The sequence below is a fragment of the Notamacropus eugenii genome, chromosome 5 (genome assembly GCF_028372415.1).
Source record: "Notamacropus eugenii isolate mMacEug1 chromosome 5, mMacEug1.pri_v2, whole genome shotgun sequence".
NCBI classification, from domain to species: Eukaryota; Metazoa; Chordata; class Mammalia; order Diprotodontia; family Macropodidae; genus Notamacropus; species Notamacropus eugenii.
The window spans coordinates 245,701,053-245,727,163 of record NC_092876.1 but is presented as its reverse complement, the minus strand read 5'-3'; the positions used below and the strand labels follow the sequence as shown (position 1 = coordinate 245,727,163).

General features: G+C 34.9%; 2 protein-coding genes across 4 annotated transcripts in view; one reads left to right on the top strand and one right to left on the bottom strand.

The window, feature by feature from the left end:
- The window catches only part of CERKL (CERK like autophagy regulator), a 194,109-nt gene extending 184,763 nt beyond the window's left edge, over window positions 1-9,346 (top strand). For all 3 annotated transcript variants that reach the window (XM_072612552.1, XM_072612551.1, XM_072612550.1), the window contains 2 exons: window positions 8,513-8,685; window positions 8,969-9,346. In XM_072612552.1, the coding sequence (XP_072468653.1) occupies window positions 8,513-8,685; window positions 8,969-9,032 (237 nt within the window). In that variant the 3' untranslated portion in view covers window positions 9,033-9,346. The remainder of the gene's footprint in view (window positions 1-8,512; window positions 8,686-8,968) is intronic.
- Window positions 4,760-26,111, bottom strand: part of ITGA4 (integrin subunit alpha 4) — a 96,498-nt gene continuing 75,146 nt past the window's right edge. The window contains exons 18-28 of the mRNA XM_072612549.1: window positions 25,879-26,029; window positions 24,752-24,847; window positions 23,893-23,972; window positions 23,433-23,522; window positions 21,192-21,282; window positions 18,847-18,954; window positions 17,418-17,543; window positions 16,182-16,301; window positions 13,879-13,977; window positions 12,246-12,365; window positions 4,760-11,713 (exon numbers count right to left, since the gene is read on the bottom strand). Coding sequence (XP_072468650.1) covers window positions 11,621-11,713; window positions 12,246-12,365; window positions 13,879-13,977; window positions 16,182-16,301; window positions 17,418-17,543; window positions 18,847-18,954; window positions 21,192-21,282; window positions 23,433-23,522; window positions 23,893-23,972; window positions 24,752-24,847; window positions 25,879-26,029 — 1,174 coding nt within the window. The 3' untranslated portion in view covers window positions 4,760-11,620. The remainder of the gene's footprint in view (window positions 11,714-12,245; window positions 12,366-13,878; window positions 13,978-16,181; window positions 16,302-17,417; window positions 17,544-18,846; window positions 18,955-21,191; window positions 21,283-23,432; window positions 23,523-23,892; window positions 23,973-24,751; window positions 24,848-25,878; window positions 26,030-26,111) is intronic.

The following is a 26,111-nucleotide window of genomic DNA, read 5'->3' as shown; positions in this document are numbered from 1 at the left end:
AATATTAGGTAAGAAGATCAGAAATATAGGAAGGGGCTGGGCTATGAGTGCCAAACAAAGATGGTGATATTTAATTTCAGAGGTAAGAGGGAGCCACTGGAGTAGACTGGGGAGGTAAAGGGAGTAGCCACCATGACACATTAGTGAAACCAGTTTGGTGATTGTGTGGGCGATAGATCACAGGAGGGAGATGCTTGAGGTAGTGGTGGCAAATGGAAAACTATTGCTTCAGTCCAGAAGGGAAATGAAGAAGACCTGAACTAATGTGGTGGCATTGTGAATGTAGAGAAAGGGATATATGCAATGAATGAATGAAAAAACATTTATTAAGTAGTTACTATGAGTGAAGCGCTATGCTAAACACTAGGTTTGCATAACTATGGATGTTCTATAGATGTGTAATGTATGTATGTATACACATATACACACATCTATATATACTTATGTGTACATATATATATATATATATACATATATATATATGCATATATATTTTAAAAGATTTGCCTTCAAGAAGCTTACTTTCTGATGTGGGGAAATCAACACATATAAGTGATTAGTGACCAGTAAAAGGTGTTTTGTTCTGGAAAGGTAAAAGTTGGGAGGTTGGAGAGAGACCACATGGAGGCAGACAGTGAGTTGGCCTGGGCAGATAGCTGGATGGAATGTGAAGCTAAATCATTCCTTGTGTTTAAGGTCAACCATTATATAGTAGGCCAAGTGGGCTAGTTAGCATAGATTCAGACACCAGTCACCTAGGTTAGCCCCTAAGGTAGGAGTTCTAAAGGTGAACAGATTAAATTAATCAGGGACTCAGGTAATATTGAGGTACAGGTCTCAGATCCAGTGTGCTGGTCTAGGTGTGCAGAAACAAGAAGTGCTAAAGAAATAGAATAAAAAGATTAAGCAACTGATTGGATACGTGGAGTAAAGAAGACTGAATTGAGAATGAAACCAATTTTGAAAAAACTGGGTGACTGGGAGGATGGTGGTATACTCAATAGTGATAAGAAATTTTGGTGGGGGCAGGAGAGGAGGGAATGAGTTATAGTTTGGGACATATTAGGTTTGAGAATCCTAAAGAACATCAAGTTTGAAATATCCAGTAAACAGTTTGTGATGACTAGAGCTCAATAGAGAGACTAGAATTGATTATATAGATCTTAGAGTCATTTGCATAGAGGTGATAATTGGATTATCATTGGCTAATGAGACTGCCAAGTGAGCCACTGCAGAACACTGTGTTGGCAATGAGGCTAAACTAGGTAAGGAAAGGGACCTGACATGGGTTTGCAACAAAATCCAAGGACCCAAAACAAGCTTACAACACAACCCAACTCCATATGCCAGTCTCCCCTGTCTTTCTGGTGCCTTGGATATCCCGGCTCCAGGCTGCTTCTTGGGATCATGACATACAACCAGTACAGTGGTGGCAACATTCTGTGTTGTAAAAGATCTCTGCAGGAGATAGGGGGTGGAGGACAGTGGAGCCAAGATGGTGGAATAGAAGCATGGCCCTGCTTGAGCTCTTCCCCCCAAAGCCCTTAAAATACCTGTAAAAAATGGCTCTAAACAAATTTTTAGAGCAGTAGCAGCCACACAATGACAGAGTGAAATAGATTTCCAGTCCAAGACAACTTGGAAGACCAATAGAAATGGTCTGTTGCACCAGGCTCAGAGTGGGCTGCACTGGCCCAGACCAAACTGGAGCACTGGCAGCTGCTGCAGTTTTCAGATTTCTCAACCCAAAAACTCCAAAGACAGCTTCAAAGGTCAGTGGAAGCTCCCTCCTGGGTGAGAGGAGAACATGGTCCTGCCCCAGCCCTAGGGTGGTGGCGGCCACTGCCCCAGTAGTGGCCACTTCTGGAACTCTCAGCCTACAGATAGTTGGAGAATCAGATGACTGATCTAGGTCTCAATCCTGAGTGATGATCCTGGGGAAAGGAGGAACACTGGCCTCTAGGAACTGGTGTTGGCTGTGGAGAGGGAATGCTACTCACAGTTTCAGGGCAGAAAAGAGTGCTTGTGGTTCCTCACAGATCAGAGCCCAGATCAGGAGAGGAGTAAACACCTCTTCCCTTGATTTTACCATTTTTGAGGAGCTGAGAACTTACAGGTCCCTAGAGATATCTCAGAAAACAGCTGCACAAAACCTCTGAAACCTGGGGTATTATACCCTCCACATAACAAAGGGCTCAAAAGTCAAGTAATTGGCTGGAAAAATGGCCATAAAGGGGAAATAAATAAGATTATAGAAGGTTACTTTCTTGGTATAATACCCCAGGTTTACTCCTCTACCCATTTTCACAGCAAGGTCAAGGCTTCTACATCCAAAGCCTCCAAAGACAATATGAAATAGTCTCAGGCCCTGGAAGAGCTCAAAAGGGATTTTGAAAATCAAGCAAGAGAAATAGAGGAAAAATTAGGAAGAGAAACTAGAGTGATGAAGAAAATCTTGAAAAACGAGGCAACAGCTTGCTAAAGGAGACCCCAAAAATGCTGAAGAAAATAACATCTTTAAAAATACACTAACCCAAAATGGCAAAAGAAGTCCAAAAAGACAATGAGGAGAAAAATGCCTTAAAAAGCAGAATTGGCCAAATGGAAAAGGAGGTCCAAAAGTTCTAGCACAAAATTTAGCAATGTCTACATTAAGGGATCAAAGGGCTTAGAATATGATATTCCAGAGAGCAAAAGAGGAAGGATTAAAATCAAGAATCACTGACCCAGCAAAACCGAGTATAATGCTTCAGGGAAAAAAATGGAATTTCAATGAAATAGAGGACTTCCAAGCATTCATGTTGAAGAGAGACCAAAGATGAATAGAAAATTTGACTTTTGAATACAAGAATCAAGAGAAACATGAAAAGGTAAACAGGAAAGAGAAGCCATAAGGAACTCATTAAAGTTGAACTGTTTGCATTCCTACATGGAAAGAGGATATTTGTAATTCATGAGACCTTTTTCAGTATTAGGGTAATTAGAGGAAATACATACATTAAGAAATTAAGAAAACACTTTCAACAAAATCCTTTTGTCAAATACAGACAATTCTTGCTTTACGTCAGTGGACTGTTCCACAGACCTCTACGTAAAGAGATTTTTACATAATTCAAATTTGCCTGTAGACCTGGGGAAGGAAGGAATGGAGATGGAAGGAGGCAAAAAGGGGGCCAAGCACCTGTGGTGAGGGTCTGCACATAATTCAAGGATACATGTGGGCCCAAGATAGAGACTCAACAGCAAAAGGAGAAACACATGGAGTGAAAGGGGGCAGCCATGTGGAGTCCTGGCCGGAACCATGCTGGGTCTCAAACCAAGCTTCCAATATGACAAAGGTGGCACTTTCTCTGCATTTCCATTCTTCAACTTTCACTTGGAGTTTTTTCTTTTTATGGGAGAGGTGGGATACTGGAGTGCTAAGCGAAGACTAGTAGAAAGAGAGAGAGAGCAATAAAATTAGCATAGTTTTGGTTTTTATTTTTGGAATGTGGCTTTCTTTCAGAATTCTTTATACAAAAATCTAATTTATATAATGCAAATATATGTAAAGCAAGAACTGTCTGTAAATATACTTCTGATATCTATACTCGAGAAAGATATAACACAGAAGGAAAACAGACCAGTATCATTAATCAATACTGACTCAAAAATTTTAAACAAAATTCTGTTAGACTACAGCAATTATCCAAGAAATTCATTATGACTGACATGTATACCAAGGATGCAAGGATAGTTCAACATTAGGAAAATCATCACCATAAAGAATCATATTTAAAACCAAAACATCCTAAACTACATAATCTTCTCAATAGATGTAGAAAAAGCCTTTAACAAAGTACAACACTCATTTATGCTTTAAAACTTTACAAAGTATAGGCATACAGGGACCTTTTTTAATATAATAAAAAAGCATCTTTGTAAAACCAAAAGCAAGTTTCCTATGCGATGGATACATTTAGAACCTTTTCCAGTAAATAAAGGAGTGAAGCCCTTTACTTTTTTATATTGCCCACTCCCCCTACTATTATTTAATATAGTTTTTGAAACTCTAGCAATAAGAGAGGAGAAAGAAATCAAAGGCATAAATATAGGTAGGGAAGAGAAGAAACTATTCCTGTTTGCAAATGATATGATGATATACTTGGAAAATCCTAGAAAATTGTCAGTGCATTAACTGAGACAATAACTTCAGCAAAATTTAAGACTACAAAATAAACAGGAGTTAATAGCATTTCTACATAATGATAACAAAACTTGAGAAATAAAAATAGGGAAATACCATTCTAAATAACTATTATATGTGTGTGTATATATATATATATATATATATATATATATATATATATAAATATATATAATATCTGAGGAATAACAAGCACACAAAATACTTCAGTAGATTTAATTGTGAAATGTATCTTAAAGAAGTAAAGAACATCATAAAAGTGACAGTGTGACCAATATTAATTTATATTTTTCATGTTATACCAAAAAGTCAAAGGGATATGTAGAAAACTTGATAAAATAATAACAAAATTCATTTGGAAAAGCAAAAGAGCTAGAATATCAAGGGAAATGATAAAAAGAAATAGGGATGAAGGGGGGATAGCACTTCCAGACCTCAGATTATATATTATGAAGCAACAACCATCAAAACCATTTGGTATTGATTAAAAAGTGGATCACCAAATTAACTAGACAACGGAGAAACCATGGAACTTAAAGTAGAAAACAGTTTTTGACAAAGTAGAAAACATTATTTAATAAAAATTATTTAATAAATTTTTTATTTAATAAAAATTGTTGGGGAAAATACAAAGCAATCTGGGAGAAGTTAAACTTGACCAACACTTTGCATTATATTCCATGATACATTGTTAAAGGAGTACATGATCTTAATATTAAAAATCATACTTTGAAACAAATTAGAAGAGAAACAGAATATATACCTCTCACAGCCAGAAATGTATTCTGAACCAAGTAAGATATTGAGACAGTTAAAAAAGATAAAATAAAAGGTAACTTTGATTACATAAAACTAAAAAGATTCTGCAGTGACAAAATTTATGCACCTAGGCCAAGAAGGGAAGTGATCAAATAGAAAAAAAGACAAAAAAAAGTTTGTATCAGATTTCTCTTGAAAGAGTTTGGTATCTGAGATATAGAAATAATTTGTAAATATATGACTAATACCTATTCCCCAATAGATAATTGGTTAAAGAATATTAATAAATAATTCTCAAAGAATTGCCAAGTATTCGTAGCCACTTGAAGAATGCTTCAAGTCTCTAATAATAATAAAAAAAATGTTAACCAAAAGAACCCTGAGGTTTTACCTCACACAATGCTCAGTGTTGGAGGGTTATGGGATGATAGGTACACCAATATGTTTTTGGTGGAGCTGTGAAGTAGTCCAACCATTGTGGAAAGCCATTTAGAATTATGTAAATAAAATCACTAAAATGTGGATTCCCTTTGAATCAGAGATTCTGACTGTGCTTATACTCCAAGGAGGAGAGGACGAACTAGAAGATACTGGAGATAACTATTAAGATGTAAGAAACAGAAGACATCAATAAAAACATATAATTTTTTTTTAAAAAAAAGATTTTTGAACATAAGAACACAAGTGGGCGATTTAATTACATAAATGTCATTCCTTTAAAGTAGTTTTACATACAATATCATTAACATTTTATAGATGGAGAGAAACACTCAGGTTAAATTGTGTATTCAAACAATTTATGGTTAATAAATAGAAGACCTAGAACTCAAACCCAGGTCTTCTTACTGCAACTGGAGAACTTTGTCTACTATATGATGGTAGACCTTTCCTTCAAAGAACTTCCAGTCTGGCAAGAGGAGTCAGAGATAAACACAACACAAATAACAATAGTATTTTAATCATTTTACTTCTACTCATTGAAGTTTTGTTGCTACTTTACCACAATTTTTTCCTATGGGAGTCCTTCAGTCATATATACATATATATGAACTTTCATGTATATATATATGTATGTGTATATACATAATATATGTTCATATACATGTTTGTAATATACATATATACACAAATACAGAAAGAAATATTACAGACTAATTGTATGTGTATGTATCCAGACCTGTGGTTTCATCTGCATAGGAACCTCCCAGTGTGGAAATTCCCTTCAATAAGGTAGATACAACTTCTCTGTAATTTATAGTCCTAGAGAGTTGTACTAACATATGCCAAAGGGCAGGTCCTGAGACCAGGATACATAGGCATAAACATATATGTACAGATGAATGTAATATATATATATATCGAATATAGTTAACATTGACAAACAAATGTATATGTAGAATTGACTATTAGTGAGGCACATTTACATTTGCTACACACTGAGCAAACATTGATACTAATTGATGTAAATCTCTTTATAGTTCATCTGAATAGAAAATATATCTTCACACTGCAGAATCAGAAAGTTTCTTCTTTTTAACATTTGGTTACTTAAACTAATATTCTGTGTTGCTTTTCTTTGCTTTACTGCAAAACAATTTTTTTTTTCTGCAGCACAATAGATGAAGCTTCAGCAGTAGATAATGGTAGGAGAACTGCTAATGTAATTGGGCTCGATAATCAGAAATAGCTATTTTTAAAAGTCACAAGTTATTACTAATTTTGCATGACTACATGCAGTGGTATTGATAATACGAAAACTAGTGTCAGTATATTCATTTTGAAAAAATATGCTTAATATATGTATACATATAAGTGAATAAATAGTGAATTTTAATGTTTCATTTTAAAATGTTAAGGAATTCTGTGTTGTTTATGAACTTGACTATGCAAGCATCTCTTTTTCAGCCATGGCACCTCAAGAAGACTGACTACTAAGAAATCGGCTTTATGCTCTTCATCAGAGGAGAAACCCATGCTAATGAAATTACATGTTCTAGTCTATGTTTATGACTCCATTTCTTATAACTATGTCTTATTAACAACTATCCAGAATTGAAGCAGAAGAATATTTAACTCATCATTTATTCTAATAGAAAAAGAATTACATTTGCCTGAGCAGAAAATGCTTAGTAGTTATCAACAAAGCTTTTAAAATGTTTCTTTGAGGCCAAAGATTATATAGAATTTTATAAAACTAGAGTATAAACCTTAACAAAATATTTTACCAATTCCCTTAATCTTTTACATGAGGTGATTTTGTATAGGAAAAAGAACACTGGGTTAAGAATCTGAAGACAAAGTCTAGTTCCATTTCTGCCACTAAATAGCTGTGTGACCTGGGTAAATTACCATCTCTGCCTTAATTTCATCTAGTTGCCTTATGTTTCTATATGTTGCATTCACAGAAAATGGCAACAAAAGGTGATTAGGTTATGAGTGTGTGCTTTGTCCATCAGGAAGATGATGCCATGACTTGCAACTGAATTGGATTTAAGTGAGTGTGCAAAGTTACCAGCCACACTTTGTCCTCAGAACTTTCTGAGTCAGTGGGCAGATATAGATCAGGACAACTAGAGACGGTGCAGGATGCAGTGGGGAACCTTAACCTTTTTAAGCTAAGGTCTTTCCAAGTTCTCACTTTGAGTGAGGCAATGCCCATTCAGTGATTAGACTTATTTAGAAAATGAGTAAAGGGATGGCCTCTTAAAAAAAATCCAATTCAGTTGCAAGTCATGTCATCATCTTCCTGATGTCATGATCTTCTTCAGGAACAAGGACAAACCACAGGAGCCTTAAACCCAATTCATTCTAGCTTTCACTGATTGGCCACCAATAGGTCCCTGCCTAAGCACTGCTTAATGGTTATATTTTGGGCCCTGATGGCTCAGAGTGAATGTAAATTAGTGATCAGTGATTAGAATTTGCCCTAAATTATGCTGTCTGTATGAAAATTTTAAAGTATTAAGTACTAATAGTAAATTAAATGAACACTGCTTCATGTATAAAACTTTGTTCACATTAATTCGCCATCATAACTCAGGAGTTAATATTCAAATTTAGCCTTTCCTTGTGGGCCACTTTACATTTAATACTCTTAATTATACCAGATCATTTTTATAAATGTATAATTAGTGAGAAAAAAAAGTCATGAGTAGTAACCTGGGATCTGGTAGGAAATCTAAAAGCCGTATTTGATGTACCTTTAAGCAGATTGATTCACCGCTTAGCACAGCACTTGCCATATAGCAGGTGTGCTTAAAAATGTTTAGATTGATTGTCACCATCAGTTTACCAGAATTCTCATCAGAAAAGAGATCCTCTGCCTCAGTGATCTCAAGGGATTCAGGGAAGTTAAAAGTTGCTTCTAATAAAAATGTTGGCAATGTTTGGTTTTAAACTAAACAAATAAGAGATTAAGGAGTTCCAAGTGACCTATCACCCCTAGATAACACCGCTGATATAGGCCCATGGAACCATGCTTAGATGCAAAGTATAGTATATGAAACTATCTTGATTGTATTACCAATTCACAGTAAAATAAATAACCCATGTTTTTTTAAAATTTAGTTTAATTTTCCATTTGTTGAGACCTACACCGTTGCAGAAGTAAAACTCCAGCCAAGAAATAACTGTGGGTATGACACAGGAGATGTTGAGTTTCATGGAACATCTAGTGAAAATAATTGCCCTTGGAATGTTGATGGACATTTAATGGAAGTAGCATCAGAGGTTCATATTAAGTAAGTATATGCACCATTGTTCATTGAGAAAAAAGGAGTGAGGCATGTAGTGAGTGCTAAGCTAACACTAATTTATGATGTTGAATCCAAAACCTGTCACTCCCTCAGTCTTTCTCGGTATCTATTTGCATTTTATGTATGTCTTTTAGCTGTCAGAAGATTTGGGTGTATGATGCATAGGCCACTCAGTATCATATGCAGGTGATAAGACTCTACATTATAAAAATCAGTAGAACAATGAATAAATTAATAGAAGTATAAATGACAAGTGTTTTCTTTACAGGGTACATCCACAGCTTATCAAGCTTTATGGAGGACGCCTAAGAGGAATGAATGACTACAAGTAATATTAAATTGTTTATAAAAGAATTGTATAAAATGAGGATATTAATAGCCCAAATAATTTTAAAATCAAAATAGCTAATTTTGTTATAGAAACATATAATTTTTAGCTTTTAAAAATCTAGAAAAAATTAATATATGAGATGTTAAACTATTTTGGTAAAAAATATATTTATTGAAACTGTAGATCAAGATTTCAAGTTTTTTTCAATTCAGAGAGCATACCACCCAAATTACTATAGTTGTTTTTACCTAGATTATTAAAATTGAAACTAAGATTTTACTTAAATGAATAAACTGATTCTGACATTTTTCCCAAGAGTTTGTTTCTTGGAGTTTATTCATGTAGTCTTTTCTAAATAGTATTGCTATCCCACCTCCTCAAAATGCGATCGTTATTCAGATTAACTATGATGATTAGTAAATATTTGATGAAAGTACGGGACTCATTTGTCTAATTTTTAAAATGTTCTTAATTCATGAAGCTAGAACTCTTATAGACTACATTTAAAAATATACAAAATTTTATACTCATTTAACCTTTTAACATGCTTCTTCTTTATAGTTTAGAGCAAATTTTAAAAGTTTATATTTTCTTTCACATCTGAGAGATAGGATTTTAGAAATTACTGCACTTTGGTACATAACACTCAGTACTGAAATACTCATTTACAAATAGGAAGGAGACTAATTTAAATAGTTCTTCCAACACAGAATTCTTCTGGAGATAGACTATCAAAGAACACAGTTTTAGGGGCCTTTAAGGCAATGCCAAAACTTGGCCTGACCCCATTTAATATTACTAACTATGGGAACATGGAAAAGTAAGATCTAAAAATTCTGGAGTCACAAATATACAGAAATACCATTTACCCAATTTATATATTCACTAAATATTCTGTATAGACTTTTTTGCTGAATTATATTATTTTCCACTTTTACCAACAATAAATAAAAGACTACAAAAATAAATCAAAGAACTAGAGGACTAGGAATGAGAATTTCTCAGACTTTTGAAAAGTTATATATTTTGCCACATGTACAAGGATCTGTACAGGCAGACCCCAATAAAATTGTGTTTGCCCACTTTTTATATCTCCTACTTATTATACATGTAATAAATACTACAATTGCAAGGCATTTTCATTAGCAAATATAATATAAATTACTTAACCTGGGAATAAGCTATTTTGTGACTTTAAAAAAATTATCTTACCTTTTAATGGAAACATTTGCTTCATTTATATTCTTTGCATTTATCTTTCAATCCCCAAATATTTTTAGTACAGTTAAATTTGTGACTTCTTTTACATCTTTTTGTAAAAATAAAAACAAAATAAAAAATGATGAGTACTTATTTAATAGTTAGAGTTGAATAGCACACATAACTATCCAAATATACATTAGTGCACTTCATTATTGTCCAATCAGTATAAAAATATTTGCATATAATGGTTGTTCTTAAACAGCTTTAGTGCTGTTTTCATCATCAGTGAGGTATGGTTTTCAGAATATATACATCATATACATCAGTGTATTTCCTGTTCATATATTGGCTAAGGTGCAACACTCACAATCTGCTGTCTCAATATTTTAAAAAATCAATGGAAGTAAATAATTTTTCAAATTTACAGACAATTAGTTTAAAAACTGTTTCCTTTGGGTATCATGGAAATGTATTGTTAATAATATGTGCATATATTCACATAACTTAAAGAAGCTTAAAAGAATTTTATATATTCTTATACATAATGCTGCTTATTTATTTTACACATATGTATATGTCAATCCATAGACCTAAAAAAAAAAATCACACATTCATTCTCTTAAGATACAACCTGGTAAGTTGCATGTTTGATCGCTGTACTCATTGGCTCATAATTTTTCTCAGTTAATGAAGGTTATTAAATAGTATTAGCTACTTAATAAATACTCGTTGATTGGAATCCAAGTGAAGTGAGTTATAATCAAAGATCATTAAAGATGCATTTGTTTTAGCATAAGGTAATCCGTTTTTGATCACTTCATATAGGAAAGTCTGGAAATAGCCCTTTGAAATAGAAGAAACAGTACCTCAAAGAGAACTATTTTAAATAAAGCAACTATGATTTCTTCAAAAGCAACTAATGTCCATTGGATAAGAGTTTATTTCACCACTGAAATGTGTATAGCTTGGAAGTACATGTATTCAAAATGGTGCTTCAAGTAAAAGGGTTTGCCAAACTGAGTTGCTTATTCTGTCCACGATGCAACTCAATTCACATATACTGACATCCCATGATCTCTTCAGAGGACCACTCATCCTGAAGAAATGAATCTTTTTAGTGTTCTTTAATTCTTCTGACACCTGAGAAAGATGCTGTCTTTGGTTATTTCAGATACCTCCTTTTCATGCTTCTTGAAACAACAACCACCGTTTAGATGCTTTACTTGAATTATGATATGTTCTGCCACATGGTCAAATTTAAGCTTCCCCCCCAAAGCACTCCAAGATGAGTAAACACAGTAAAATTCAGTTGGCAATGTTTTCTTATAAGCAGTGTCTTCCATCTTTTTAGTTAACCTGAGACTGGTATACTTTAAAAAGAAGTCTTTAATTCTCTTTATTGCTGTTGACATAGCTCCAACTATCTCTTCTGTTGTCCTCTTGACGAATAGCTTTGTATTCTCTTTTAAAGAAGCCTGCCTGAATAAAACAATATCATTTTAGTCAGTAACCATAATTCTAGTGGAATATGAAGATAAAGCCCACAAAGACATGGTAACCACTTCAAATATTGTTAATGCTAGTACTCCTTTTATCCTTTTAGCTTAATTTGTCCCAGAGCTCCTAATGTATCTTTAACAATGAACAAACACTGTGGGGGGTACCACCAAAAACACTGCTGAAGACCAAAAAATGTCTTTTATCTGACCTAGGCAAACTGTGAAGGGAGAAAAAATGACTGGATTTCCGAAATTCCTCTCATCTAGAAAGTTAAGAAATCCAAAAAGCAAATACATTAGTTTGGGCATTTATTCAAAATGTAATAAGAAGGCAATTTTCTTAAGAAAGACTTCAATAAATTGAAGGTTGGGAAGATAACAGGAAATCAGAGTAAAATGAATTTGGGGAGGGATGAGTGGAACACAGCTAGATTTCAGGATTGTTTTACTGTTAAAAGGGAAACCACACTACTGAATTTGATAAAATTTGAAATATAAACTTTATGACTTACCTTCCACATGATGTATGAAAGGATTAAAAATACAGTGAAACCCAGTATAAAGCTGGTTGAAATAATCATTATACGAAAATACGGTTTAGGCTTTTGGTGATGCAATCCATCCAGAAGGACCTATATGAAGTCAAGGAAAAAATTTTTAAAGCATCAATTCAAAAGCCCAACATATATAATTTATGGGTTACTGTGCCACCCCCCCAAAGGATGAAGAAGTTTAGAAAGGGCTACAATATGCAACTGGAAGGAGTAATCACACCAAGAAAATGTATGCATATCTCATCTTCACTCCTAGTGGGCAACTTCAGGCTCTGGTATTCCCTCAGCCTGAGGACCTTGGACAGTGCATGGGGTGCATGCAATAAATTAAATAGTAAAGAGTCACCAGTGTTAGAAGTATATAAGTATAAGAAGTATATGACATACAGAGAAAGTACTGAAAGGGAAGATCTAGAACAGAGCCCTGGGACATATCCATGCAAAGGTGGATGGACTTGTATTCCAGAAAAGAAAACTGGTAACAGAGGGTCAGACAGGTCCAAATACATGCAACATGTCCACATTTTGTGAAAAATGTGATTTTTGTCCTCCTGCTATCACTCTATCCTCCCCTTACTTTCCTAGTGCATTTCTTCCCTCGTTCTTCCCTCTGAAATCTTGACAGAGTTAATAGTTCAGTGTGCATTGTTCTCTGTCCTAAAATCCCTTGCCCCCGGTCCTATTGCAACTCTTTCCAAACCCCACTTCTGGATCAATCTTCACATCTACCCCATCTGTTGCTACTTATAAGCTACTAGCACAGCTGAAGGAAATCACACAATCATGGTTACTGGGTAATTTGTAAATTCATCGTGTTTTTAAAATTTCAACTCACATAGGGTACGTTTCCTTCTGCCTTCCCTCCCCCATTTCCTCTCTCATTTTGATGTTGCCTCACAGCCTTTTACAATTCAGACAAGCTGCTAAGTTCAGGCTTCCCCTCACCTTCCCTCACACCCTCCCGTAGCTCATCCTCCTAGTACTCATCGGGAGAGTTGAGCTGGAAAAGTCAATGAGGACAGCTTTGCCTTCTTCTTTTGCCTATCCCAGAACCCCTTCAGACTGGGCAATAGCCCTGGGGGTTACCCGTCCAACTTCACTATGTGCTCTATTCCCCAGATAGAATGACCCAGGACCTCATCCAGGTTGCTTGACTTCTTATATCATTTGAGTCATCAACTTTATTCCTTCCAGTGAATTGGAGGGCCTTACCATGTGCCCTGCCTCTACATTCCCCCCTGGTATTGTCATCTGGTCTCCTTTGATAACCTCAAGGACCTCAGGTCTTATTCTCTCCCCCTGCTGGTGGTCATCGGACTTTTGGATCTTTCCATACACCTTAAAGCTGAATTTTCTTTTACGTATTATCTTTCCCATTAGAATTTAGGTCCAGGTCCTTGAGGTCTTTGTAGCCCTAACACTTGGCAAGTGCCTGGCCTAAATGTTCACTGGCTAATAGAATAATACAAAATTACAGGTGAAGATGGTAAAAGATAACTCATCTACTCCATTTTGTTTAGTCACACAGAAAAAAAAAACAATCAAGCACCTAAATCATATTTTTCATATCCCCAAATGAAAGAATTCTTACATATGCAACATTTTCATCCTTGTGTAGTTCAATAACTTTTGGATGTGGCTCTGGTGAGACTGTAGCTTTTACCTCAAACTTGAGTGCCGAAGTCTCATCCTATCATTAGGAAATGGGAAGAAAAATACTGTTTTATGTCATTATATAGATTTCATATAAACTGAAATTAAAATCAACCATTATATTGATTTCAATTTATATTCATATTCAATCATATCAATTTTATATTAGTTTCATATAATTGATTTCATAACCTTTACCCATTACCCAAGAATTTTCAAAGTTATTACTAATCCTCTTTTTTAAACTTGTTGCATGCTCTGTAGCTTACTTCAATGCTAACTACATATTGAGTACCAAGGGTCCAGTGGCCTTAATATTTATGTGCATACTGTCTCATTTCAGTGAAACCTTTCTAAAAATAAGGTTAATAGACAGGATTTTTTAAATTATTGTTTTTTCATTGTACCAAACTTCATTAGTAGATTGCCTGTCATTTTTCTCTTCAAATAGTCAGCCTCTTTCCTTTCCTTTGGACATAGATTTTAAAAATTTGGTTTGTTGTCATTAAAGTATCAGTCTAGAATAGCTTTCTTCTCCAATACACAAAATGCCTCAAACCCAACCTGGGTGAAATGATTTTTTTGCGGGGGGGAAGGGGAGAAGAAAATGAAACTTTGTGACATATAAGGAATGCTACATTTTCTGGCATTATTTAATTGTTACTGAATTACCGTTCAGTAGTAATGAAGCTGTAACCAAATGCATATTTCATCATGGGTACAAATTCTTAGAATTCTTAATTATTGATAAGAACTCCTAGATATTTCATGACTACTTGCTCAAGATAAAATAGCTATTATGTGTTAGGGTCAGATTCCTAACTACAAAGTTAGATTTCTATCCACTATATCAAACTGCCTCTTAGAAAGGTATCTAAAAAGAAAAGATATTCCAAAATAAAATCCCTTAGGTTTTTTTAAGATAGGCATGGGGCAGGGGGGAAAAGACAATAGCTAGTTGGTACAGTATGTCCTTATGTGAGAATGTAAGGATCTCCTCGATACTACCACAGTGTTTATCATTTATAGTTTCCAAATGTACAAGGGCCTAAAGTCTGTAATAGATAATTTTAAAGTTATATAACCTAGGATACAAATTATGACCATAAAACAGAAAAAAGTGATATAACCAACGGGATTATATCAGGCCTTTTTCAACTAGCTATTTTTTAAAAATCTATCAAATCTTCAATAGTAATAGAAAATAAGTTCTCTTCATTTTCTAGTCTAAGATCTTTTTAAAAATGTTTTATTAACGAAATTATTATTTATAAGATTGGACAATTTTTCTTGTCATTGAACACAATTTTAAGATCAATTTAAAGGTTTCTGTGATATGCCCATTCTGCCTTCATTGCTTTGCCTATATCTCATTAATTATAACTCCAATGTGTAGAGTCATAATTCATACATATTTCATGACTCCTCAGACTTTTTGAATTTCATTAAAAATTTTTTACGCCATTCAGTTCAGGATTATTTTTCTTCCTTCTAGGAAAAAAAATAATTTCCCATATTTTCTTAATAGAAAATGCAGTTTTGAATAATTATAGGTTTCAAATTCAAATTGGGGGTGAGCAAGTATAGATTCAGTCTTTGATAATACTGATGTGATATTAATGATTTCTCTTGATATCATGCAAGGATTTCAGTAATATATTTCAATTATATTTTACAAAAGGTTTTTTTTTTCTCCCTGGCACTTTCTGCCTTTAATCTATAAAATAAAAGCTTTCTAGGTACATTTTAGAAGTATGGGACTTTTAAAAGCAAGGAGTTAAACTTTTCAGTTTCACAGAACTTCTGTGCCTTAAGGTCAGTTGTGATGTGTGTAATTATTAGTGAAGTAAATCTAGGTGTATGCTAATCTAGTCAAAATAAATCCTTTTTTATTCTTTAATTTCCTGGCCTGAACTACCACACCAGCTCCCTCAATTTGCCATAGACAGCAACTTAAATATGTGGAGGTCTTCAAGCAAAGCCTACATGACCACTTATTGGATACATTTTAGAGTGAATTAATTTTCAGGAAAGGGCTATATCAGATTGCCACTGATATCCCTTCCAACACAGAAATACTGTGATTTCCATATTCTTCTTGCCTCTAGGGTTTTATCTCAAACCTTAACTGTCCTCAAATCTTAGTAGGCTGTACATTCTTACCCAAATAAATTCAATTGAATTTACATGTCGATATTTTAAAATTGATTGACAATCACATGAAGTCACGTGTATGTTTACCATTTCCAAAATTGCTGGCCGGCCTTCCAAATGAATATGGACACTGGCTTCTTTTCCACTTTCCATTTTTCCAAAATTGCAGGAAAAAACTAAACAATGTGGATCATTTTTTAGACAATACTGGAAAAAAAAACCCACAAAAGTATTAAGTTGAATGTTTCCAACATTTTAAGTAAGATGACACAACAGTATTCTAAGTGAAAATCATGATGTTTTCCTTGCTGGCATTTACAAAACAAATCTTAGTATAAACAAAACACAAATGTCTGCTTTGAAAATCATAGTAGAAACATGAATTTCCCCCAGAATGTTGGTTGTCATTTTCTGTGTGATCTTGTTTTTTTGCAATGAAATGTAAAATGAAGTTTCATAATCAGAATGCCTATCTAAATTACATGCTACGTGTAAATTACGAAGCTTCAAACATATCAGACATAAGGCTGCCTTCCTAGTTGTTTGTAATATACATATGCATGTTTATGTATGTATATATGTATGTAATATTATGAAAATTTTCTTTTCATCAGACTGTGTGAAAGAAATTTTTAATAAAGTAACAAAGGCTGACCAGTTAACCAAAGCCTGGCAGGGCTAAAGATGAAGGGCCCACTGAACTAAACTGTATACTTTGGTACAAAATTAACTTCACACACTAAACAGTCATTTCCAGTTTTTCTTAATTTTTATGGTATAGATCACAGGGGTGGAAACCTGTGGCCTTCTAGGTTCTTGAGTGCAGCCTTTTGACTGAATTCAAGTTTTACAGGAAAAAATCCTTTCATTGAGGGAATTTGTTCTGTGAAGTTTGGATTCAGTCAAAGGGCTACACTTGAAGATGCACAATTGACCTCCAGGCTGCAGGTTCCCAACCCCTAGATAGGAGAATAAGAAAAGGATGATAAGAAAAGATTCAGATTCAGTAAAGTGCTTGGTTATATAAGCACAAGATGATTTCTGGGATAATATTCGCTGATAATGAAGTTGCAGTAAGGATGTCTAACTTCAGGTCTTAACATCTCCACACTCCATGTCCTACAATCCAGTGTGGTTGGTTCCTCTAAAAAGAATTTATCTCATAACTGGAAATTTCTTTGTAATCAACTGCACAGTTGGTCATGTGACCCCCTCTGCTCAATGTTACACATTATGTGTTTAAAAATAGTTTTTAATAACTACAGTTATTAGGGAAGCTAATGAACAAAAATGTGTAATTCCATTGAATTAATGTAACCTTACCATCAGCCTTTTATCAGTCTTTGAAAAGAAATTCACTATATCTTTTAGTGGCTGAGTTTTTCTCTTTTCTGGCGATAAAGCACACACCCTTTGATAATCATCAAAATCACATCTTCCAGCTGTCGTCTAAAAAGGCAAAAGAGAAAAGTCATTGTTGCGTTCTGTTTTATATTGGTAAAGAAAAAAATTACTATATTTAGATTCATGCTTTCGTCAGTCTGGTAACTATCTTCACAAATGTGGATCACAAATCTTTAAAGCCTTAGCCCATGACAGAGTTACCTATAAACTGTGCTGCCCCCACTCCCTGCCAAATCCTGATGTGGTGGCCACCAGCTAGTGTGATGAGGAGAATCCCTAGTGATAGGGATTGTATTTAAAGCTTTCCCAGTTTGGCAGAACATGCCAATGCTTAGGCTCTCTATCCATAAGGTAACCCAGAGTTACCTTGACATCATGAATCATGAATGGACATCAGAGGAGGATTTTAGTGGAGCTATATGATTTGAAATTTTGTATCTGGTTTCACGATCTTTTTCTCCAAGTACTTAGATCCTTAAAATTTGAGCACATATATCTTGATACTCATTTAGTTTTAAATCAATAAGTTTCATAAAGAACAATTGGTTAATAAAGAACTATTTGTTTCTCTGGCAGAATACAATCTCCTGGAGGCTAGGGCTGGGCTTTGGTTGTTGTCGTTACTTGTGTTGGGAGGAAAGTCATCTTTCATCTCTAATTATTTGTGCATAGTAGATACTTTACAAATGGTTTTTGAATTATTGTTTAAACTAAAGATGACAATGGTTTTGTCATTCTTGCCTGAGTAAGGGCAATGTGAAAAAAGAACAGATTCAATAGAATGAGAATAAATACTGCAAATATGGAGCTGAAGCAGGGCTGACAAAGCTCTGTAGTAATAATGTGTCATTTGTTTGACTTGAAGCTAGGAAGGCAAAAATTTTGTCAATTTCTTACTGCACAGATGTATGTATTAAGTAGATATTATATGTTGTTTCTCTGCTAGCCTGGGATTCAAGTTCTTTGGGGAATTTTGCTACCCCAGTGACCAAAACTCATGTTACCCTCCAAAAAATCACATTTGAAAAAAAGTGATTCAAAATTATATTTCCAAGTACGTTTTTGTTATGTGCAAAGTCCAAAACAGTGATTACAAAGTAAACACCAATGTCACTAATGTGCTGTAATATAACAGCCCATGATACAAAATATTTACTTGGAACTCAGGAAATGCTTAATGAAGAAGAGAGGTTATTTCAGTTACACCTGTTCTAAGTTAACAGAACTGAATGAGAAAGAGAAAAGCAAAAACCCCTGGAAAGATGACTTAATTCCTGATAAAGGAAGAACTTAACTTATTTTTAGTTTCTAAGATATATAACAAAGTTTGACAGGAAAATGATGATACCTGGACATCCAAAATGTTGAATAGTTTGTTATGATATGGGGTAAATGAATTAGGTAGCATGATCTCCACACTCACATTAGGAGCCATGCTAGGTCCAGCATTGATAACCTGGTGAAGGAGAAGAAAAAGGAGGAGTTAGTTTTACAATGTTATAAATATTTTATCTGAAGTTCACAGATCAGGACTTTTTTTAGACCATACAATAAATAGCTGGCATGTATATGATACTTCAAGGTTTAGAAAGTGCTTTACATACATTATCCTATTTGATCTTCATAATTCTATGAAGTAAGTAAAATGAATACTATCATCTCCATTTTACAGATGACAAAACAGATTTAGAGGCATTATATCAGTTGCCTAATGTCACAAAACTATTAAAAGAAGAGACAGATGAGCAATTAGGTGGTGCAATGAATAGAACACTAGCCTTATATATGTATGTAATATTATTAAAATTTTCTTTTCATCAGACTATGTGTGAAAGAAATTTTTATTTACCCAAATAAATTCAAGAGGACCTGAGTTCAAATGTGGTCCAGATAATTACTGGCTGTGTGACCCTGGGCAAGTCACTGAACCTCGAATGCTTCTCCTTCCCCTTCCCTCCCAAAAGAGGCAAGTCTTAAACCCAGGGTCCTTGAATCCAATGCTCTTTCTACTAGAACATAGAACTTTCTCTAGATGGCTTCTCTTGTGATATTTATAATGGTGGAAATCCACTTGTAACCACTACCTTTCCATGTCACATGCAGAAAAATTCAACATGGATAGAGAATTCCACATTTTATGCAACAGTTTCAACTCAGAATGTAAGCTCCTTGAAAGTAGAGGTTATTTTCATTTTTGTTTTTGTCTCTCCAGTGCCTTGCACAATGCAGAGCATGTAGGAGTTGTTCAGTAAATGCTTGATTTATTGAATCTCCTTTTCTCTCTATACCTAAATCCTAACCCTTCCCTCTTTGGCATCTCAATCAGGTTTCAGGTTCACAGTCTCCATTCGTGATGCATTTGGAGCCATGAGGACAACTCACTAAGAGAAACTGCCAATAGTAGAGTAGTGCAGCTGTATTTTCAATCATTATGATAAATAATGCGTTTAACATTTTTAGCAACTCCATACTAAAGAGTAAAGTGTGTGTATTCATCCTTTGTGGCTGAAGAAGACCATGCCATCAGAGAAATAATGCCATGACTGGCACTTGACTTTGTTTTGAGTGAGTGAGGGCTGTGCAGGTCACCAGCCTCACTTCTCCTCCAGAGCCATCTGAATGCAGTGACTAGATATTCATCAGGATGACTGGAGATGACCCAGGATGAGGCAATTGGGGTTAAGTGACTTGCCGAAGGTCACACAGCTAGTGAGTGTCAAGTGTCTGAGGTGAGATTTGAACTCAGGTCCTCCTGACTCCTGCACTGGTACCACCTAGCTGCCCCAAAGAGTAAAGCACATGTTATTCAAGATATTAGTGATTAACTATCATTAAACACAGAAATCTTTGTAGTAATTCATCAGTCCCAGTTTGATAGTTCCTTTTAAAGATGTTTTCAGCCTTTTAGGGGGCACAATATTGGTTTTGAACAATGAGAGCCATGCTAGAAATGATCAGTCAATAAATGAATGAGTAATCGCTATCTATAGACTGACTGGCTAACCATTTAGATCCTGATGATTAAAAAAAAAAATCAAGCCCTTCTGATAAGTGTAGATCTCCTTTCTAATCTGTAAAACAATATTTTTTATGTGATGTTCTTGAAAAATATTTGGATATAAAAGATCCCAAAGGTCAAAAATCACTGCTTTGTTTGAGAGGTAGTCTAGTGTCACAGAGAGAGTGCTGGATGAGTTCTTTCTCTGACACTCATTGGCTGTGCATCCATGAACAAGTCCTTTAGCCTCCACGAGTCCCTGCTTCTGCGTTTGTAAAAGGAAAATCATAACATCAGTAACCTTTACTTCTCTATGAAGTGCTATGAGGATAAAAGATGGAGATGTGCAAAACACTTTGTAAACCTTCAAGTGCTATCTCAGCTATTATTATTTGGCAAAAAAATAACCCAAACCCCAGCCTATCAGTTTGTGGTCTGGGTTGTTTCGTTCCTGGTCAGCCCCAACCCTCACCACCACCATTCTGGCAGGCCTAGTCCCTGCTTTTTCTCCTCTTTAGCCACCACATCCTCAACCTAAATACCAAGTAACCTCAGAATTGCTTACTTTCTTCCTCTCGTTGTTATATTGTTCTCCTTGGTTTAACAGACTGATAAAGTAAAACTTTTTATGCTGATAAGTAAAAAGTAACTTCAGTTTGGTATAAATATATTTTTACAAAACAATTTTATCTTACATGAAAAGTAAAATTAATTTTCTCCGTCATACAAGCTTCAGGTTCATTTTCCTCACTCGGACCGTAAATAAACGAAGCTGGTGTTACAAACCTGATTAAAAGAATTTAAAGAGAAACAAAACCCATCAAACGTGTTATTCTACTGCCATATTAAAATTGCCTTTCCTCTAAGAAGCTAATAGTCTTGGAGGAGTTATGGAATGCGTACAGATTCCCATCTTGCTAAGACTTTAACATTGACCATAATTAACTCCACACTTATGCTCTTGGAGAAAATAATGACATAAGAACCACTCTGAACAGAGTTACATAGTATCCCTTCTTCCTCCAACATACTCACTTGCTGCTTTAATGGGATTCATTGTAAATACAATAGAGTGAATGTCCTCTTCCTTTTGCCCACTGTAACATATTAAAATCTCATCTAACCTTTTCTTTACTCCATTTCCCAAAATCTTCCTGCCATTAGTAGTCACTGTAAACTTTGTGGAAACACTCTATATGCTGACAAATTGTGGATGAATCCATAACTAATCTGGGAGAGCCAGGCAGCCAGAACTGAGGGCGTCCTTCCTCCTTTTTGATCTCCACCAAACTCTCCTCCTTCACCATCTAGATTGTGGGACCATAAGAAGAAGTGATCTAAACTTAAGGACTATAGAAAGACCCTGCCCCCTTGTTACCCTCTTAACCCCTCCCCTGACCAGGCTACACCAAACTCATCTTGGTTGCTTGTCTCCTCATATGGTTTGGATACGATGGGAATGACCCACTCTGTTCCTTTTGGTGAGACAAAAGACCACCAGGTCTCACCATTTACCCCGCAGCTGAACTTTCTTGCATGTTTCATCTTCTCCAATTAGTATGGCATTTCCTGAGTGCATACTTCCTGTCTCTATATCTATGTCTTCATCTCTAGTGCTTAGCACATGGTGAATACTTAATGAATGCTATTTAATTCATTCATTTATATAAACAATATACAATCACTTTTAGAAAAATCAGTGGAAAGTATTCAAGACCAGAGTGCCTACTTCATGTAAACTTGGGAAATTTTACAGCCACCTCTTTCTCTCTTTCTTGCCAATGGACTAATCAAAACTTTTGCTATCCCTCAATCTTCGTAGAATTGCCAAAGCTCAGAACTGACTGGCTCTCATGTTGGCCTAGAGTAGGCATCAAGTTAAGATGTTGGCTTTTGAATATACATACATATATAAATGTATTGTACCAAAAACTTTGTGTAATGGTTTAGATAAAAAAGATAATATATATTCATAAGCAATATGTTTGCTCTAAATTCATGCGATTATTACATTTTTACTACTTTACTGTTTTAAAACCCATATACACAAATGGAACTGAAAACTGAAATAGCATTCACTGAGTCACTTAGCCACCATGTAAGGCCCAAATAAACACAAATTCTAATTCCATATTTTCTTCCTTCTTCTTAAGAAGACAATACCCAGGAGAGCAATACTTAATCATTTTCTGTGTGTGTGACGCACCTCTTTGTTAGTCAGTGAAACCTATGGTTCCCTTCTCAGAATAATGTTTTTCAATGCATAAAATACATAAGATTACAAAGTAGATTATATTAAAAATAAATTATTAAAATATAAACATCAATCCCAGGTCAAGAACCTGTGATTAAAAAAAAACACACTGAAATCTTGGGAAATCAGGAAAGTTCCTGTATCTTATCTATAAAGCCAGCAGGTTCGCAGGAGTCAAAGGGTGGGAGAGGGACACAGCTTAGGGTAGTTCCTAGAATCTTCTTCCACCCTAGTAAGAAGGTATACTACACTCCTCACATTCATGGTCAATGTGAGAGTCACCTCTCTACTAAAGGTAGTGAGAAGGAAGCAAAGAAAACTGGCCATGATTTATCCTTTTGTGTCTGTGGTGGTACTAAAATTTCTCTGACAGGAGGCTGCTGGGATTCCTACTAATACTAATTAGTATTAGTAATTAGACTAATACTAATTAGTCCTAGATGGGCACTCTGAAGAAATTTGCTAGTAAATATGTGCTAGACTGAATATGGCAAAATAAATAGTAGTAAATATGTGCTGGACTGAAAATGGCAAAAAAAAGCATGTAAGGGCTGATAACTCCAAAGGAAGTATGTTAGGGAGAAAAGTGAACTAGTGGTTTTTAATCTCAAATAAAATATAGATAGGGCAGTTGACACAGGATTAGCTTTCAGACTAAAGTGATGGTTCATTATTGACTTACCCATGAACATTTAATGTAATCTCATACTTCAGTGGTATCATTAAAGTCATATTGTTATCCAACAGACTGTCTGTGTCCCATTCATTTTCACTAGAGAATCAAATATAAAATACCCTATTAGAGTTCTTCAAACACAACATATTTTCTCTAGAGACAACTAATTATATACAACATATATCTTGTGGTTTGTTTAAATAACACTTTTAATTAATTACAGATGTGGCAACAAGAAATTTTTATGATGGGGTTGACAAGAATGTGTTCTAATTATTTAAACAGTTATTCTCTGATTTTTTTGGTTTATTCAGTTTCTTAATAGATTATATAATTAAGGATACTCTCTTGACCCATAATGATGTACAAATGTCATTCTCCTTATGTCTCTGTGCCCTCAACCCTAGCCCTAGGATGCTGCAGATGCCTTTCACTAAGCACAACAATGATTTTCAAATAAATTTACCAGGTAGCATTAACTGTAATGGTGAGGTCATCTTCTGCTTTGCTAAGTGAGCTCACATCCAGGAGAAAACTAATGTCTTCCTATAAAAAACACAGAAATATTGAGTAAACAATTTTCCACATTTCAATAGTTGGGGATGATGTAGAAAGAACATGTAGAGAAAGAAGGACATTAAACACATTGGATAAAGTTTTCTCATCTAAACTGAATTCATTTAATTTTCTCAGTTATGTGGGGCATAGAACAGGCCTTTTGTTGTTTTCAGAATTACCTTTATGTGGCACATGGTAAATGGCATACTTTGATGGAGACTTCAAGTACGCAAAACTTTGTATGTGAGAAAACATTCATAACCAAGACCTATGCTTAGAGTAAAAGCAGAAGAACCCTGTAGAATATTAGCCTTATTTGATAAGAGACATCCTAAGAGCTTGGAAGAAATGTAAATCCTGTTGTTTAACAGCAGTAAATAAAGTATGTAGCAGAAAAAAAAAAGCAACTACTGAAGTATTTTCAAAATCCCATCTGTCAAAGCCCAAACATTATACTATCTCCAGCAAAACACACACACACACACACACACACACACACACACACACACACACACACACACCCACACACACACACATACAGTAAAGGAAGAATGTTTTATTAAATCTCTCACAACCCAAGCATGCAGTAAAGAATTATAAACAGTAACTTCTCACGAATTTAATCAGAATTTCGAAGTTTTCAAGTCCATAAGAATCTGATCAGTTTTTCTTTTGCCATTTTCATACCAAAGTGTTGTAATCATATGTTTTTTTTTATGCCTATACTGCATATAGGATTCAAAAGCCAAAAGAAAAAAAAAGCTTACCTTTGATAGACGATCCAAGTATATATGACCAACCCTGCAGACAAGTTTCACAACACCCAAATTGTCTGTTACTTCACAATATAACTGTTTCTCTTCCTAATATTAGGGAAGGAAATCATAAAAGGGGAAGACCTTAGTTTGTTAAAGTTTTTAAAGATTCCTTTATAAAAGCACATAATTGAATACATTTCTATTTTTCTTAGAAGATCATTTCCTATTTAGTTTGAGTACTAAATTAAAAACACTTTCTACTAGACACTGCCCAACCTTCTGTCCTCCTCCCCATACACACATGAAAAAAATTTCCCAATTCTCTAGGAGGTCCACTTTTATGCGATACCTTGCTCATTTATGGGTTCTGATCTTAATGATAGTTTGTGGAAGGGGATACAAAGAGCGACTACCCTGTCAGTCATTGTGCTTGGGCTGCAGTTGTGAGACAGGAAAATATGCTTAGGACTCTTAATCCCCTAATCGATTTAAAATAATGAAGGTTTAAAACTGGTTATTTGGAGCTCACATGATATTAATATGTCTCATTTGTTTTGATATTTTATGTCAGGCTATTTGCAGGTTTAGCTCTTTATACTAAGTTCTTAGTCCTTGCCCAGGATTCTGATAAATCAAGCACTTTAGAAGGGGTCAAGATAGGGATCTATGCATCCACAATTCAGATGGTTGAGAACTGTCAGTCTTGACTTTAAAAAAGTCTTTCTTTTTGCCTTGGTTCTAGCAATCAGGGCCCCTGTCTTGCCCATTGTGACCAAAGCCACCAATGCAGTCCCAATAATTAGGTCCCCATCTTGCTTTCCTTTGCTTATGTTCTTGTCTTATTATTCTACCTTGTAGCCCAACACAAGATCATGGCCATATCTTATTATTGTTAGACCTCTCAGGGATTTGACCCTTGCCCCCAAACCACAGTTCTTATGCCTTGGACTATGTCACCTGTTAGCTCATGTGTCTATCTGGTGACCTACTAGGATATCATCACCAGTCCTTGGAAATATTAATTCTACTCTTAAGAGTCAGTAGGAGACAAGATACATGCCATGCTGTGACCTTAACTGAGAAACTCATAGTAAAAATTAAAAAAAAATCCATATACTTTGCAATTCAATTCTTACCAGATCCCAAATTTTAATGAAGTAAAGACCTTTGGGTAAATGAATGTGTAGAATTGTATCATATGCATCATCTCCAGCATTAGTCAATGAAACATTTAACATTAAAGTCTTCATACTTCCAACTGCAAGATAATTTTTATTTTCGTGTGGCCTAAAAATAATTGAATACGGGTTAGTTTCCATTTTCTAAGAGAATTAAAATCCTGTCTCCTAATGCACATGATGTTTGCCTT